The sequence below is a fragment of the Sminthopsis crassicaudata genome, chromosome 2 (assembly GCF_048593235.1).
Source record: "Sminthopsis crassicaudata isolate SCR6 chromosome 2, ASM4859323v1, whole genome shotgun sequence".
Taxonomy (NCBI): domain Eukaryota; kingdom Metazoa; phylum Chordata; class Mammalia; order Dasyuromorphia; family Dasyuridae; genus Sminthopsis; species Sminthopsis crassicaudata.
In genome coordinates, this window is record NC_133618.1 from 119,738,415 (window position 1) to 119,754,729 (window position 16,315).

Here is a 16,315-nt window from a genome sequence, read left to right on the forward strand (position 1 = left end):
GGAGATTTTTAAATTGAAGGCCTATACCTTAGAAAAAAAGGCAAGGGATATCAATTTGGTAGCAATGGGAACTTAATTAGGGAAGGGAAACCACTCCTTCATATGAATGAGTGCATTTTAAAGTAGAAGAGTTGGAATGCTTTTGCTCCCTACTGCTACCTTCAGGTTTTCCCTTTTCCTCCATTACTAAATAATTTCTTTGAAATTCATGTAATTCAGATCTATCACACAATCAAAATCCACATTGCTACTGGCTATATTTCTTCCCTTCCTTCCTCAATGAATTCAGTTCTTGGCTCACAACTCCGGTTCTCATATTAGAGGATGTAAACATACATATTAACTGTCCCTCAAACATCCTAGTCCATGATTTCTCAACTTAATCAACTTTCCATGACCTACTCTTCCACCTTTCTTACAGAGATCTCCATATACCTTTGATCTCATCATCACTCACAAATTCGATCTCATCATCACTCACAAATGCACCACTTCAGCATTCAAGAATTTGGAAATTCTCTTATGTGATGAAAATCTATTGACTTTCCACCTCTTCCTATCTTCTTTTGGCAACCCCTACTTTTTTTTTTGTCCACATCTTAGATCTCCAATTCCCCGACCACTCATCTCCTCCCAGCCTATCTTCCTTACACTACATTATCTTCTTTCTCCAATCTGAACTCTCTGATAAACCACTTCAACCTAACACTGTCTTTTTTTTTTTTAGTTCCTAGCCCCCTTATGACAGTATTAGTTGTGCTCTACCAAGCACAGGAATCTGTCTTAGATCACTCTCATTCACTACCACCTTCACTCCTAAAGATTGCTACTGAATTACAGCACAGAGACTCATGCAATAGTTTTGATTGAATCCATTATGTTACATAATCTTAAGTGGGCCTTCACTGCTTCTAGGCAATCCTACTCTTATCTTCCGCAACTAGCTATCCCACTTTCCACAGTGGCTCTTCCAAATTTTTTAATCCCTCCCTCAACTCTTTTAGCTGAGAATCCTGACTCATACTTTACAGAAAAATTGAGGCCGTTTGTTTAAGAGTTTCTTCTTCAACTTTCTTCCTCATTTCATATCATTTTATATGCCTTCTGCCACTATCTTCTCCTTTGTTCCTGTTTCACACAAAGAGCTGGTCCTCTTCTTTACTAAGTCTAATGCTTCTACCTAATCAAGGGTTCCCATTCCTTAGGTCTTCTTTAATTGATTGCTTCCTGTGTCATACTTCTCATCTATCACTTATTTTCAATTTCTCAGCAGTTTACTAGTCTTTTTCCTACTACTTACAAACATGCCCATGACTCTCTATTCTCAAAATACCTCCTCACTTGGATCCTTCCATTTAATTATTGGTCCGAGGTCTCTTCCTCCCTCCTGGAATTATTTGCTAAATTCAATGATCTTTTTTCAGTCTTTATTCTCCTCAACCTCTCTGTAGCCTTTGACTCTCTTCATCACCTTCCTCTCTCTAGATCAGGGGTTCTGAAACTGCAGGCTATGATGGATGCCGCCTGCCGGGTTATGGCAAATGGGCTGAGGGTCGGAGACAGAGTGTGAGGTTTTTGTTTTTACTGTAGTCCGGCCCTCCCACAGTCTGAGGGACAGTGAACTGGCCCCTATTTAAAAAGTTTGAGGACCACTGCCCTAGATTTTCAGGATTCAAACTCTCCAAGTTCTCCTTCTATCTATGCCAGTAGATTCTCAAATCTAGTCAATCTACCCTAATCTTTCTGATCTTCAATCTGCCTAGTCCAAGTGCTTTTCAAAACATTTCTAATCGGATGTTGGAGCTCGACTTGTACAAAACTGAACTCATTATTCCCCCCCCCCCCACCTTCCCCGAACCTTCCCTATTCCGGCACTGCCCAGTACCATCCTCCCAATCCCTCAGGCTCACAACCTATGAGTCATCCTGCACGGCTCCCCTCCTCCCCTCCCATATCCATGCGGTTGCCAAGTCCAGTCCATTTCACCTTTGCAACATCTCTCCAACACCACCCCCCCTTTCTCCTCTGACATGGACATCCACACCTTGATTACTACAGAGGCCGCCGGAGGATCTGCCTGTCTCGAGTCTCGCCCCATCCATCCTAAGCCACTCATGCTCTTCACAAAATTACGGTACGATCAGGTCACCCCGCTTCTCAATAAACTCCAGAGGCTTCCTCTTGCTTCCTGGAGCAAATGCAAAGTGCCGGCATTCAAAGTCTTCCAGAACCTCACTCTCCTACCTCTCCAGTCTTCTTACATCTTATTTCCTCAACATGAACTCTTCAATCCAAGGACTGGGAACTCCTGGCTGTTCCACAACCACTGCATCTCACCATGGGGGTTTTCCCTAGCTGTCCCCCCTGCGTAGAGCACTCCTCCTCTTCCTACGAGCCTCCCTGGCTCCCTTTCATCCCAGTTAAAATCCTATCTTCTACCTGTCTTAGTTCCAGAGCTTCCCCCTTCATTAACTATTTCCTAATATTTTTGTATTTAATTTGGTGTTCCTTTTTGTTTGCATGTCGTCTCCCGCATTGGATTGTAAGCTCCTTGAGGACAGACACCGACTTTTGTGTCCCCCGCGTTTAACGCAAGCTTAATAAATGCTTATTGACTGGCTGGGGGGGGGGGGGTCAGCTGGACGGAGGGCAGCGCCTAGGGCGGGGAGGCCCAGCGGGCGGCACCCACCTCCCGCAGCAGCGTCACGTCCCCATGCTGGATCTCGTAGAGCTGGATGACGCCAGTGCCCCGAGCATAGTTGCCTAGAGTGACGAATTTGGCGCTGCAGGGCACCCACTTGCTGTCAAACACCGTGTAATTGAGGCTTTTCTGGATGTGCGCAATGATCTGAGGCTTCTCGAAAGCGCTCATGGCAGGACCGGAGGAGATGCCCGGCAGCCCGCTGCAGCGTCCGTCGCTAAGTGGGAAACGAGTACTAGTTACTCACTCTCCAGGGAAGACTGCGTTTGACTCTCCCGCTTGCCGTACTCGGAAGCACATTCACCTCCACCTCCCGTCCCAATCCCCCAACGGAGAAAGTTAACTTAGTTGCCGTCATTAATGCCTGATCGTTATTTCGACGATCTTCAGCTTAAGAAGAAAATCTACCTCTTATTTTTTTTCGAGACTTTTTTCTACTTAAGATAAAGAGATTTCATTTGGCTTACGGCAACATTTTGTAAGCGGAAGCGATGGAAAGACTTAGGCATAACAGAAGATAGCCTGCTAGAGGGCCAAAATAAAGGGGTGGAGAGAGAATGAGTTGGGTCTTCGGCGCGCGCCTGCGTCTTGTATCTTTCCACGTGCGGATACCGGAAACATCTGGAGTGGCTCCTCTCCGCTGTGCAGCATGGAGGCGGTGATGGAGACGCAGAGCGCGGCGGAGGACGGGGATGGCTTCACCAAGGTCTCTGGCGCGAGGGGCAAAAAGCGGCGAGCAGAGGAGCAGCTGCCGGAGGGCCAGATGGAGACCGAGAGACCCCAGCCTCGCAGGAAGCCCGTTTTTCCTCCTTTGTCCGGGGACGCTCTCTTGGTACGGTCTGGAGGGGACGGGACGAGGCTCAGGTTCCTATCCCTAAAGAGGGGCGGGGAAGAAAGACGGGGCGGGAGCCGAGTCTGTGGGTTTTTGTTCTTGTTCCCCGCCTCCCCAATTCCAACTATCTAATTTTTTGCATTTGAAAACTTGAGTCAGAGAGAGGATCCACAGGTTGTCCATGGGGCCCCCTTCGTTCTAGAAGAGAATCAAAATGACATCGTCGTGGTAGTCAAGTTTCCGACTTTGGCTGATGAGACCCATACCATAGGAGGTCGGAGTGCTCTGTCTCTGCTCAGGCACAAACGTGAACATTTGGGATGAATTCTCAAACTCTGAACGTCTCCGGTTTCTTCTGAGCTCATTCAGTTCTGCACTAAGAGCACTAGGATCCCGGGACACAGGCTAAGAGCCTCCGGTTCAGACGCTGGCATTGAGAGTGCTTGAGTTTCAACCTCTCACACTCAACTCGCCATTGACGATTTTATTGGGTGGTGATGTGAATGTCTCAGGTTTCCTCTGCATGAATTTTGCACGAAAAAGGCTAATAGTAGTGATTAAATAAGGGAATATCTCCATGTTAGGAGATGGGCTATTTCTTTAGTAGTGAAGCTATCAAGGTGTCTCTGAGACGAGACAGCTATTTCTTTAGATATCTAGGGAAGACGCGTACCCAAGCGGCAACTTCTTAGATGAAAGAGAAGTGCCTGAGGTTTAAGATTACCTGTAGTGCAGAATTTCTTGTACTTTGTTTTATTTTTATTTTTCAGTGACCTGAATTATTTTCAGATTTGCAAGGGATCAAATGACTAGAGGGAAACATTGTTGACTGACAGCCTCCGCTCAGAGCTGTGAAGCTGTGGGACTAGTGGTGGTTTCGAAATCTGGGTCTGGGGAGACAGGAGACAACACTGCATAGAGTTGATTTCTATAGTCTGGAAATTTTGGGTTTATGTCTCTGGACATGCTGCTTAACTCTTTAAGTGTCCTAGGTCCCAGCTTCTTAAACTGTGATTCCAGATCCCTTATAGGGTCTGGTAACTGAATGTGGGGGGGGGGTCAAGAAATTATGATTTATTATTAGTAAATGTTTGGTTTATGTATCTAAATATTCAGATTCCCATAAAAATTTCTCTGGTGAAAAGAGGCTGCTAGAGGGAAAAGGTTGAGAAGCCCTGCTCTGTTACTCTTTGGGCTGTGAATCTGATCTGTCTTGGTTTTCCCTTCTCCCTGATTTCACAAGGAGATACTTTGTTTTATATTTATCTGATATATTGTAGCCTCTCTCTGGTAGAATGAGAACTTCTGGAGAGTAGAGTCGGTGTTGGTCAGATGACTGTTTTTGTATTCATCTCTGAAATCTGTCTAGGGGTTAAAGCAGCTTGGTAGTTGAAACCTTCAAGAATAACCTTCATAACCCCTGGTGTCAGAAATAGACTTTAATGTTCTTATTTACTACATAAAAATGTAATTGTTTAGTTTTTATTCCATAAGATATAGGGGGGTTTCACCTCTCTCTTAGTTTTTAACTGTGCATCTTTATTATAGAGTGGCAAAGATGAAATAAGAAAAATTCCAGTGCCTACCAACAGATACACCCCATTAAAAGAGAATTGGATGAAAATATTTACGCCTGTTGTAGAACACCTGGGACTTCAGATACGATTTAACTTAAAGTCAAGAAATGTAGAAATCAGGGTAAGGAAAATGCCAACTTTTTCCCAACAAACATTTTTCTCTTACACACATTGAACCATGATCAATTGTTTTTCCTTATTATCATTCTGTTTAATAATCTTCCTCCATATTGTCAATTAACTTTTAACCTATTTATATTCATCTTGTATTTTTCTATTTTACTATGATTGTTTGGGGATTGTGATATTCTCTGATTTGTAGCCGTATGGCATCAAGAGGGGATGTTTTAAAGATGTGATTTGGAGAACCTTATCATTTATTTGTAGAATTTCCCCTTCCTCCTTTGCAAAAAAAAAAAAAAAAAAAAAAAAAAATTGTATTTCAGATTGTTTTTAGAGTTGCACAATTAATTACTGCTTTCTTCATGTTTCCAATGAGACACCTTTCTGTTTACCAACAATTTGCTTTGTGTGGCTTTATTAGTGCTATTGTGGTTATTGTGGTAGTATCTAGTTAAATGATCCAAAAACTGATTTGAGATAGCTCCTAACTGTAGAAGTCAGGTGGAAGACCAGTGAATTTTAGAACTTAAAGCATCAGATTCAGCACTTTCTAAAGGAGAACTTTTGCCATTGTAAAGATATGCAGAATTGGAATATCCTGCCTTGTAAACTTATTAAAAAAAAAAAAAAAAATACTAAACTCCTGAGCAAAAGCCGGATAATAACCTCAGGGAGGTGGTATGTATCAGAACATTTTTAAAAATATTCTCTAAGGTTTTTCAGATTTTTAAAATCAGAATGTTTACTGAATTTTCTTCATAATCAGTGGAATGTCAGAATTCATTCTGCCTTTTCAGACTTTTGCTAATCCCTTTTCTAACTTTAAAATACTTGCTGTACGTTCATAGATTAGCATATTTACTTGTTTTTAACCTTTTTCTTGAGTATTGCCACCTCTCTATTTGTAACCATATTATGCTCTTCCTCAGAAGAAGACAGGCTGCAGGATTCAAATTTTACTCATTTTTCTGCATACTTTAAATTCCACCACCTTCATGAAACTAGCCATTTCAAATTCCCTTTACTAAATTCTTTTTTTTAAAAAATTCTGTTCCTTAATTGAGTTGGTTTTTTTCCTTCCTTTTCATTTCTTTTTCTATACCTTATAATTTATATTTTATATGCTTTGTGTGGAGATAGCAGGGAGTTGAGATGTGTATATATTAAATCAAACCTACCACATAGAACAAATATTTTCTGTCAGTGAATCTGCCCCCCCCAAAAAAAAAAAAAAAAAAAGTGATGTAAGCCTTAAAAGCATTTTTTATCATGGAGTTTAGTCACTTAAATATTACTTGCTCTTCAAGTGTGTGATTTGATTGAGAAGGTAGGGGAAAAGAGTTCTACTTTCCAGAAGCAACCTTCTGGTTTATTGGCTATAACTTGGTTATGTTGGGTTTTCTGGAATAATTTTGTATGTGAGATACTGGCTTCCTGTGTGTGCTAAGTTCCAGGATTTAGCTGCAGTTCTGCTGTTTTGTCCCATGAGTTATATTATCTCTTTTTAGTTGCCCCAATCATACTTAAACATACTTCCATTTCTATATCTCTTAAGTCCTCAGTGGTTCTACTAAATTAAATAGTACTTATTTTAGTGCATCACTTCTCACTTTGACTTTCAGTTGCTTCATATCATGGTATGGCTTAAATAATCCTGTCATGATCAAATAATGAGACCAGTATTAATAATAGTCCATGGATACAAGTGAAAATAAGAACTGTGAGACATCTGGGAGGGAAGGGAGGAAGGAGCAGTACTTGAGCCACAAATTAGTTACACTAGACCACTCCCTGATGTACCATGGCTATTGGAAGGAGCTGAATTGAGAAATAACTGTCTACACTGGCTTTTCATTAAGGTTTTTAAACAAGTTAGATTTTAGGAGGAAGGCAAGTATTTCTTGGATTGACCTACCCTGTACTTCAGTGGTAGGAGAGACAATATGGAGAGTCTTTGGGTTGAGTGCAACAAAAACACTGATTTAGATTGAAAAATGTGATATCAATGGAATGCTCACAGTAGTTCGTACTTGGCCTCCTTTCTTTCTTTTTTTTTTAATTAATTTTATAATTATAACATTTTTTACAACATTATCCCTTGTACTCCCTTCTGTTTCGATTTTCCCCTTCTTCCCTCCACCCCCTCCCCTAGATGGCAGGCATTCCCATACATATTAAATATGTTATAATATATCCTAGGTACAATATATATGTGCAGAACCGAATTTTGTTGTTGTTGTTGTTGTTGTTGCTGCTGCAAAGGAAGAATTGGATTCAGAAGGTAAAAATAACCTGGGGAGAAAATCAAAAAAATGCTAACAATTTACACTCATTTCCCAGTGTTCCTTTTCTGGGTGTAGATTCTGTCCATCATTGATCAATTGGAATTGAATTAGCTCTTCTCTATGTTGAAGATATCTACTTCCATCAGAATACATTCTCCTACAGTATCATTGTTGAAGTGTATAATGATCTAGTTCTGCTCGTTTCACTCAGCATCAGTTGATGTAAGTCTCTCCAAATCTCTCTGTATTCATCCTGTTGGTCATTTCTTACAGAACAATAATATTCCATAACATTCATATACCATAATTTACCCAACCATTCTCCAATTGATGGGCATCCGTTCATTTTCCAGTTTCTAGCCACTACAAAAAGGGCTGACTTGGCCTCTTTCCTTACAGGTATCTGTGAAAGTTTGCATGGATTGTACTGTTTTATTTTTATTATTATTTTTTTTTTCCTGAGGCTGGGGTTAAGTGACTTGCCCAGGGTCACACAGCTAGGAAGTATTAAGTGTCAGACCAGATTTGAACCTGGGTCCTCCTGAATTCAAGGCTGGTACTCTATCCACTGCACCACCTAGCTGCCCCGATTGTGCTGTTTTAAAGTCCCATAATCTTATATTTCCTCTCCCCAGAGAAGGCAATGGGTATGTGTGACAGTGAAATAGATTTCTGTACTTAAAAAAACAAAATAAAACAAAACTCTAACAATGGAATGGGACATTTTTGTGATCAAAGCAGACTTAATTCACAGAAATACCTGCTTTTAAGAATATACATTACTCTATTTGACAATATTAAAGCCCCTTTCTGACTAACTCCATTATTACTTTTCCAAGATAATTTTATACATTACTGCTACATATATAATCTGTGCTCCAAAGAAATTGTCCTATTTACAGTGATCTGTGTATGGCATTTCATATTCTACTTCCATGCTTTTTCATAGTCCATCTCTTCTTCCTGGAATGTTTTTCCTTTTGACCTTTAATTTTTAGATTCCCTAACTTACCTACATCTTGTATTAATTCTGTTCTGCAATTGTTAGTGCTTTTCTTGCGCACAAGAACTTTCCACTCCTCCACTGCCACCCCATACTCTGCTTTGTATTTATATTATATCCTTTTGGTGGTAGGATAGACAAATTGACTTTAGAGCTGGTATTTCCTGGCTTCCAATCTGGATCTGTCAGGCAAATCACCTGACTGCTCAGTGTTCTAGCAGCTCAACATCTATGACTATTGATCAGCATTAGTAAAGGAGGGAGTTTAATGAAAGTACAGAATGTATTTCTTGTCCCTATTTATCCTTTCATTAGAATGGAAGCTCTCTTAAAGACAGAGGCCATCTTGCTTTTGTCTTTGTCTCCCCAGTGTCTAGGAGATTAGTAAATGCTTAGTGATTGTAGGTTAACATCTACTGGGGACAGCTGGGCATGTTGTAAGTATTTTAAAGTGAAAGTTCATGAATTATAGAGCCTGAAGAAGTTTGTGTATATAGAGTCGACAGTAATTCAAATAAACTTTTTTTTTCCCCCCTGAAGCTGGGGTTAAGTGACTTGCCCAGGGTCACAGAGCTGAGAAGTGTTAAATGTCTGAGACCAGATTTGAACTCAAGGCTGGTGCTCTATCCACTGTGCCACCTAGCTGCCCCCTCAAATAAACTTTCTTACTTTTTCTTTTACTTAGGTTTTTCTTCCCTTTCAGTCTTAATTTATTTATTAGGTAATTCATTTTTTCCCTCAGTGTTTTATTTTTCCAAATACACATAAAGATAGTTTTCATCATTCATTTGTGTAAGATTTTGTGTTCCAATTTTTTTCCTCCCATCTTCCCTTCCCTTCTCTCTCCCAAGTCAGCAAGCCATTTGATATAGGTTATATACATATAGTACTTTTACACATATTTCCATATTTGCCATGTTATACAAGAAAAATTAAACCACAAGGGGAAAAACCCTACAAAAAATAAAAAACAAAGAAACTGAGATGAAAAAATTGAATCCCCATAGTTCTTAGATTTAGATACCATTTTCCATCCCAAATCTGTTAGAATTGTCTTGGATCACACCACTGCTGAGAAGAGCTAAGTCTTATCACAGTAGATCATCACATAATCTTGCTGTTACTTTTTACTTAAGTTCTTAACAAAATTCTGTAAATATTTGATTTTTTTCAGCCCAGTGTTTTTTGTTTTCTTACAGACTTGTAAAGAAACCAGAGATGCAAGTGCTTTGACAAAAGCAGTTGATTTTGTGAAAGCTTTTATTCTTGGATTTCAAGTAGAGGTGAGTGATCTTATACCTAAATGGTGATGTAACTCAACCTGAAGTTTTTATGAATTTGGCATCTCTTGAAAATTGAATTTCTAGTTTGTTTAATTGTGGGTTAGGAGTTTCATATAATTTTAGCACTTGGAGAAATAACTAATTGATTTTTCCCCCCACTTTGAGATCTGCAGTTTATCTCTTTCTCTTCCCATTCCACAACATTTTTATATAAAATTAACTTTTAATTTTTCCTCCTTTTTTAATTTTTAGGATGCACTTGCTCTTATAAGACTAGATGACCTCTTCCTGGAGTCTTTTGAAATTACAGATGGTAAGTACTCTTTTTCTGCAGTATTACCTTTCTAAACTTTTGAAAGTTATGTTTGGTTTCCTTGTATGCTAACCTGTTCAAATGCATTATGCTCTCTTTTTTGACAAAAGACAATTTTGGCAGTGAAATAACAATTAGAAATAATAGTGCAGTAAAGGAAGTTTATTCTTCTTTGCATTTGTTCTTTTTGCTTATATTGTTCCGTAAATCTTTTCTATCACCTTAAATCTCTTGCTATTGAAATCGAACTCATACATTTTTTCAAAGCCCAATTCTCTAAACAGATATTTTGCATTGTGCTAGCTATACTATAAGTATGAACTATCCCCTGGCATTTCTTATTCAAGGGAAAGTCATTGCCTCTTCCTTTGAAGAATGATGTCTTTTGTCTTTGAACTCAGAGTATTTTGTACACATAATGTTTACAGAGATATTTAATTTCATGTATAATTGTCTGCATGTATATCTTTATTGTTATTAATTTTATTGTTTGGAAGTATTTGATTCTTGCAGACAGACATTGTTTTCAGTTTCTCTCTCCTAATATTTAGCATAGTGCCTGTACTTGTGGACATTTAATATTGGATGAATAAAAAGTAAAATTTAATTAGATAACATTTAAGATTAGCATCTTTAGAATCTCTCCCTAATGAACTTTTGTCTTTTTTTTTTTTTTTTTTTTTTTTTAATGTAGTAAAGCCTTTAAAAGGAGACCACCTTTCTAGGGCAATAGGAAGAATTGCTGGGAAAGGAGGGAAAACTAAATTTACCATAGAAAACGTGACACGGACACGGATAGTTTTGGCTGATTTGTAAGTATAAAACATTGGAAAAGAAAATTATTTTATAACTATCTTTTGGGTTCAAAAGAAAATGATGTTAAATTCATGGAATAGTAATTAAAGCCTAGGGTGAGAGTCTTTCATTAGCCATGAGAGGAATGTATAGCATCTTCATTCTTTCTTGTCTTTTTAAAAGTCGAGATTTCAAATAGCATCCACAGGAAATTTGTTGAGTAGATGCTTTAAGTTTTGCTCAAGAAAAACCTTTGAAAAATAGCTAGAGAATAGCCATTTTATATTCACAAAGAAGCTGAAAGGACTTTAGAGTGCTAAGAATGAAGCTCAGATTAACCCAATTAAAGTTAAAGCTGATCTACCTTGATCATCATTTTAGGAACAGACAGATGGCACAGAGGTTATATAGTATAATGAAACCACAAAGTAAACAGGATGATTGTGAGAAGAGTTTGCCAAAAAATCCAGAAATTTGTGATATCTAGAGATAGGAATTCAGTTTTTTCCCAAAGGGGAATTTTTTTGTTTTGTTAGGGGTTTGGAGGTGAGGAGGTAAAACCAACAAACAAAACCTTAGAGATTTTTAGAAAATAAATGTCTTGTTTAAAAATCACTTTGTTAGTTTAGGAACATACAAATATTTTCTATATAGTTTGATTTCTTTATAAAATCATATTTTGTATTTAACAGTTTATTTAAATAGTTTACTTACGTACTAAATTTATGAATTTACTTTACTTTTAAATATGTTGACTAAAATGAATCCAAAAACTGCTGAATTTAAAGAGAACAGTAAATTTTGGGAGGATTTCTAGAACACAATTCTTGGCAAAGAATAGATATATAATACTTGTTGGTAACTTTTTCTAGGCTAAATGAACAAAGACATGGATGAACAGTAACTTAGCATTCTATATAACTTTGAAAGCTTTTCCCCATATATTATCTTTTTTGGTTCTCAAATTAAGTCTGTAAAAGTTATTTTTCTGAGTTTCTTTTTTAGTGGTTACACATAAAGTAGTCATAAATATAGGATATTAAAGACAGTGGTTTGATGTGCAAGAAGTGATAAAGTGATGTGAAAAATAATAAACTTAATAGTTATCAATAAAGAAATTATCATAGGATCATAGATCTAGACCTGGAAGGAACTTTCAAAGCATATAATCTTTTTTTTTGTTTTGTTTTTAATTTAATTTTTATAATTATAACTTTTTATTGACAGAACATATGCATGGGTAATTTTTTACAACATTATTCCTTGCACTCCTGTTCCAATTTTTCCCTTCCTTCCCTCCATCCCCTCCCCTAGATGGCAGGTAGTATTATACATGTTATAGTATATTCTAGATGCGATATATGTGTGCAGAACCATACAGTTCTTTTGTTGCACAAGAAGAATTGGATTCAGAAGGTTAAAATAACCTGGGAAGAAAAACGAAAATGCACAATTTTATAACCATTTGGGTATGGTTCCAAATTGCTCTTCAGAATAGCTGGACCATTTCACAACTCCACAGACAATGAATTAATGTCCCAGTTTTCCTGCATGCCTTCCAATATTTATCATTATTTTTTACTGTCATCTTAGCCATTCTGAGAGGTTATACCTCAGAGTTGTCTGATTTTTCATTTCTTTAATCAGAAGTGACTTAGAAGGGATTTTTTTTATATGACTAGAAATAGTTATAATTTATCTGAAAATTGTCTGCTTTTTCTTTTGACCATTTTCTGTGGAGAGAAAAAAATGGATAAGATTAGGTTCTCTGAAATTGTGCTGGATATGCACATCGGTGAAATAGAGGAGCCTTCAAAATATGTTTTTTGGAGAGAATCAACTAGATATATAAAGCATTCATTTTCAGAAAAGATACTGAGGGGAGAGCACCCTCCCATCCCTAGTCATTGAAACCAATTTTTGACATGCAAAATTATTTTTTTTTGTGGCCAGGGACTTGGTTTTTATCTCTCTATCCAAGTTCTTTTCTTCTTAAGTCTCCCTGTACCCCTCCTTATCCTTCTTGAGGACCTCACCTACTTTGAGAAAATATAGACCAACTGTTAATAAACTTCATTGTACCTACTAAGTACTTTTTAAAAACTTCTTCACATTTATCTGTCCTCCATCTTCTACTCTTTTATTCCAGTCTCAGAAACGGGTTGCCTTTTTCCTTTACAAGGCTAATTCCTTTACATAATCTCATCTTTTCACTTTCCTCTGTGAGCTTGCCTCTTCAGTCACTTCTCATACAGATATATCCAGGTCTCCCAAATTTACATTTTCACTTGACCTTGCAATCCCTTCAGATTCTCACCACTCCTCTCCCTTTCAAAACCTCTTAGAAACAATTGCTTGTACTCCCTGTATCTGTGGCTTTACATCCTTACTTTCTTTGCAACACAGCAGAACCTGGCTTATTCAGACTTCTCTACCCCAACGTTATCAGTGATCTTTGAGTTGATAAATTTGCTTACACTTGATATAACTTAAAATTTAGGAATGACTTTTTCATATTCATTTCTGGCAATTAGTTCCTTTGGGTTGCAGATTTTTGCCTTCATTCAAAATCCATTGTCATTATTTTCAGTAAGTCAAGAAGCAATTATTACTTTCCATGAATAAAACATCTTAAACCTGTTGGATAAACAGAGGACAAATATAAACCTTGTTTGTAATTTGCAGAAAATTAGTTAACATTAGTTAAATTTTTTGAGGCTAAGATGCTATTTTCAGAAATTAGTAAAATTTTTCATCTTTTTGCTTCTTCATTGGATTAGGTGAACTCTGTAGACTGTTCTAACTCAAAATCTATAATCCTCTGACTATTCCTTACATATAATAAAAGCATTTTGATACTTTTTACACCATGATCCTAGCAGGATCACTAGAAGCAGAAAGGCTTTTTTCATTCTTGCATTTGAGAGTTATGTTAATTGTCTCTAGTTATAAAATTTTAAGGATCTATTAACCAAAGCCAAACCAAACCCAACCCCTTGTGCATTGTTTTTTTTGTAATTACTTGTAGAATCATGAAACTAAGTAGGAACATGAACATTTTCAGTTCTTAAAAGAGATAAATACATTTTGTTTTGACATTCTAATGTACATTCCACTAATAAGTGATTGTTGAAAGAATTCATCCTTTCAACTTTTATAGTATATACTAAAAACACTAACCATTTTATTTACCCTAAACTTGTTCCATGATAATGCTACTTATACTGTATTAATAGTATAATCAGTTTTTTAAAGTCATCTTAATGTTAAAAAATAAAATCACTCTCCATATGAATAAAGTACTTTTAAAACTTACAAAGTCATAAACCCAAAGTGAATTGATTTGTTGATGGTTACACAGCTAGCAAGCCCCAGATTTGGGATTTAAATTTTTTTCCTGATTTTGTCAGGAAACCTTTCCATCATGTTAACCTTTGTTTATTCTCTCGATTCAGAGGGAAAGACAACAAAAGACCTTACAAATATTGTTCTCCTTTTTGAGGGGTATGGAATGGAGGGTGAACAGGTGAAAGGCTGTAATGTTATGACCAAGACAAACAATTGTTTGGCATTTTGGCATTTTTGGAATCCATATGTTATAGGAGTAAGAAGCATCTCTATATAATCACAACTAGTCTTTTGTAGGATTCTTTAGAAAATGACTTGGATAATTTTACACTTTAGATCTTGTTTTTCATCAAGTGGTTATTTTGAAAAATAGTATTATATATTACATCCATGTTTCTTTATTTTGTCTTTCAGGAAAGTTCATATCCTTGGCTCTTTCCAAAATATTAAAATGGCAAGAACAGCCATCTGCAATCTCATCCTTGGTAAATGCAATTAATAGCCTAACTTTGTTCTTTGGAAACATATAGTAATGTGATAGTAGGGAAATCTCTAACTTCATTCTACAGTGAAGATAATACTTTTTAAGGAGGAAGTAAAAATTAGGTGAAGTTTTGGTAATGGTGGAAAAGAATTTTCCTACTTTTACCTAATATTGGGAAAAAGAAAGGATTTTTCAGTCTCTTTTTTATTTTCTCAAGATCTAACTACTGGCTTTCAGAAATACAGCGCTTATCTGTTTGGGTATATAAATATTGTGTATATATATATATACACATATAGTGAAATGACAAGGAGTGAGTTGCTGAATAGTTGTCCCTGCCTTCCTTTTAACTCTTATGCAAAAATCTTAATTGACATTGAAATTGCACTTCATAAAGTGGTGTGCATAATCTTTGGAATCTCATCATAGCCTTGTGAGAAACAGGTGCTACAGGATATCCCCATTTTACAGATGAGGAACCAAGTTCACAGTGACTTGCTAAGGATGTCTAGTACTATTCCCTCTATACCACATTTCATTTCGTAGTCTATTTTCTTTTTCAGTATATTACCTATGATTTCCTTTCAAAGATCATATTTTAGGAAAGTGGCTTATATTGGGATTAATTTGGTACTACTTCTAATTGAGAACAGGTCTCCTGTCAACATTATTAGATTAATGGAAATTTGTAGCTCTGGTCTTTCTTTACATAATTTTTCCTATACATTTTGTGAAGTTTTAATTTTACTTTTTCTTTTGTAGGAAGTCCTCCATCCAAGGTCTACGGTAACATTCGAGCTGTGGCTAGCAGAGCAGCAGATAGATTTTAATTTCAAAATAAAGGACTTACAACTTTCTGAAAGATGAGAAAGGTTACACAAGGATAGTTTATACCGTGATTTAAAAGAAAATAATCTGATACCTGTCCTGCAAAATATAAAATCTGCCCACCCAAGTCTTAGAAGAATATGTTATAGGCACTTTATTACCATTGCCATATATTTTAGTTATTAAAGCAATGAAAATTAAATGCATCAGGTTGTTCCTCTTTCTTACTACATGACTTTTCCAGGATACACTGAGGCACTAAAAAGCTTTATTGAAACTAAAAAGTAACATTGAAACAATCAAGCATAAAAGTACTTTTTAATTTTAATTTCAATTTAATAAGCAAAGGAATCTTGTAAATGTAGTGTAGATGCCTCTTTTTACAAATGATAAACAAGCCCAGAGTATAGTAAAATAACTAACTTGCCAGAGGTCATTGTTGGTATAACTAAGTCTAGAGCTCAAGGTTTTTTTTCCCCCCCCTTTTCCCATTAGGCTTTCAGTTTCAAGCTCAAGAGACCTTGAGCTTGAAAGATCATTGTGTCAAATTCTCTTGTTTTTTGCTGATCCAAAACAATGATTTCAAACATTTTCTTAATGATACTTTCTCCTCTTGTGTTGTCCCAAGAAAATCAAAGATGAAAATTTAAGGGGATAAAAGCTTAAGACGTTGAAGAGCTAAGCTGAGAGCTTGCAGATAAAGGCTGAGGGAAAATTAAGTCTCTTTTTAGCAACTTTTATTT

General features: G+C 36.7%; 2 protein-coding genes across 2 annotated transcripts in view; one reads left to right on the forward strand and one right to left on the reverse strand.

The window, feature by feature from the left end:
* The window catches only part of DNAAF10 (dynein axonemal assembly factor 10), a 40,680-nt gene extending 37,648 nt beyond the window's left edge, over positions 1-3,032 (reverse strand). Inside the window, exon 1 of the mRNA XM_074287098.1 lies at positions 2,690-3,032. Coding sequence (XP_074143199.1) covers positions 2,690-2,872 — 183 coding nt within the window. The 5' untranslated portion in view covers positions 2,873-3,032. The remainder of the gene's footprint in view (positions 1-2,689) is intronic.
* PNO1 (partner of NOB1 homolog) lies at positions 2,970-15,778 on the forward strand. The gene is made up of 7 exons (XM_074287100.1): positions 2,970-3,533; positions 5,082-5,231; positions 9,721-9,804; positions 10,057-10,117; positions 10,812-10,929; positions 14,675-14,745; positions 15,507-15,778. The coding sequence occupies exons 1-7, from the start codon at positions 3,351-3,353 to the stop codon at positions 15,572-15,574; spliced, it is 735 nt and encodes a 244-aa protein (XP_074143201.1). The 5' UTR covers positions 2,970-3,350; the 3' UTR covers positions 15,575-15,778.
* The last annotated feature ends 537 nt before the right edge of the window (positions 15,779-16,315 follow it).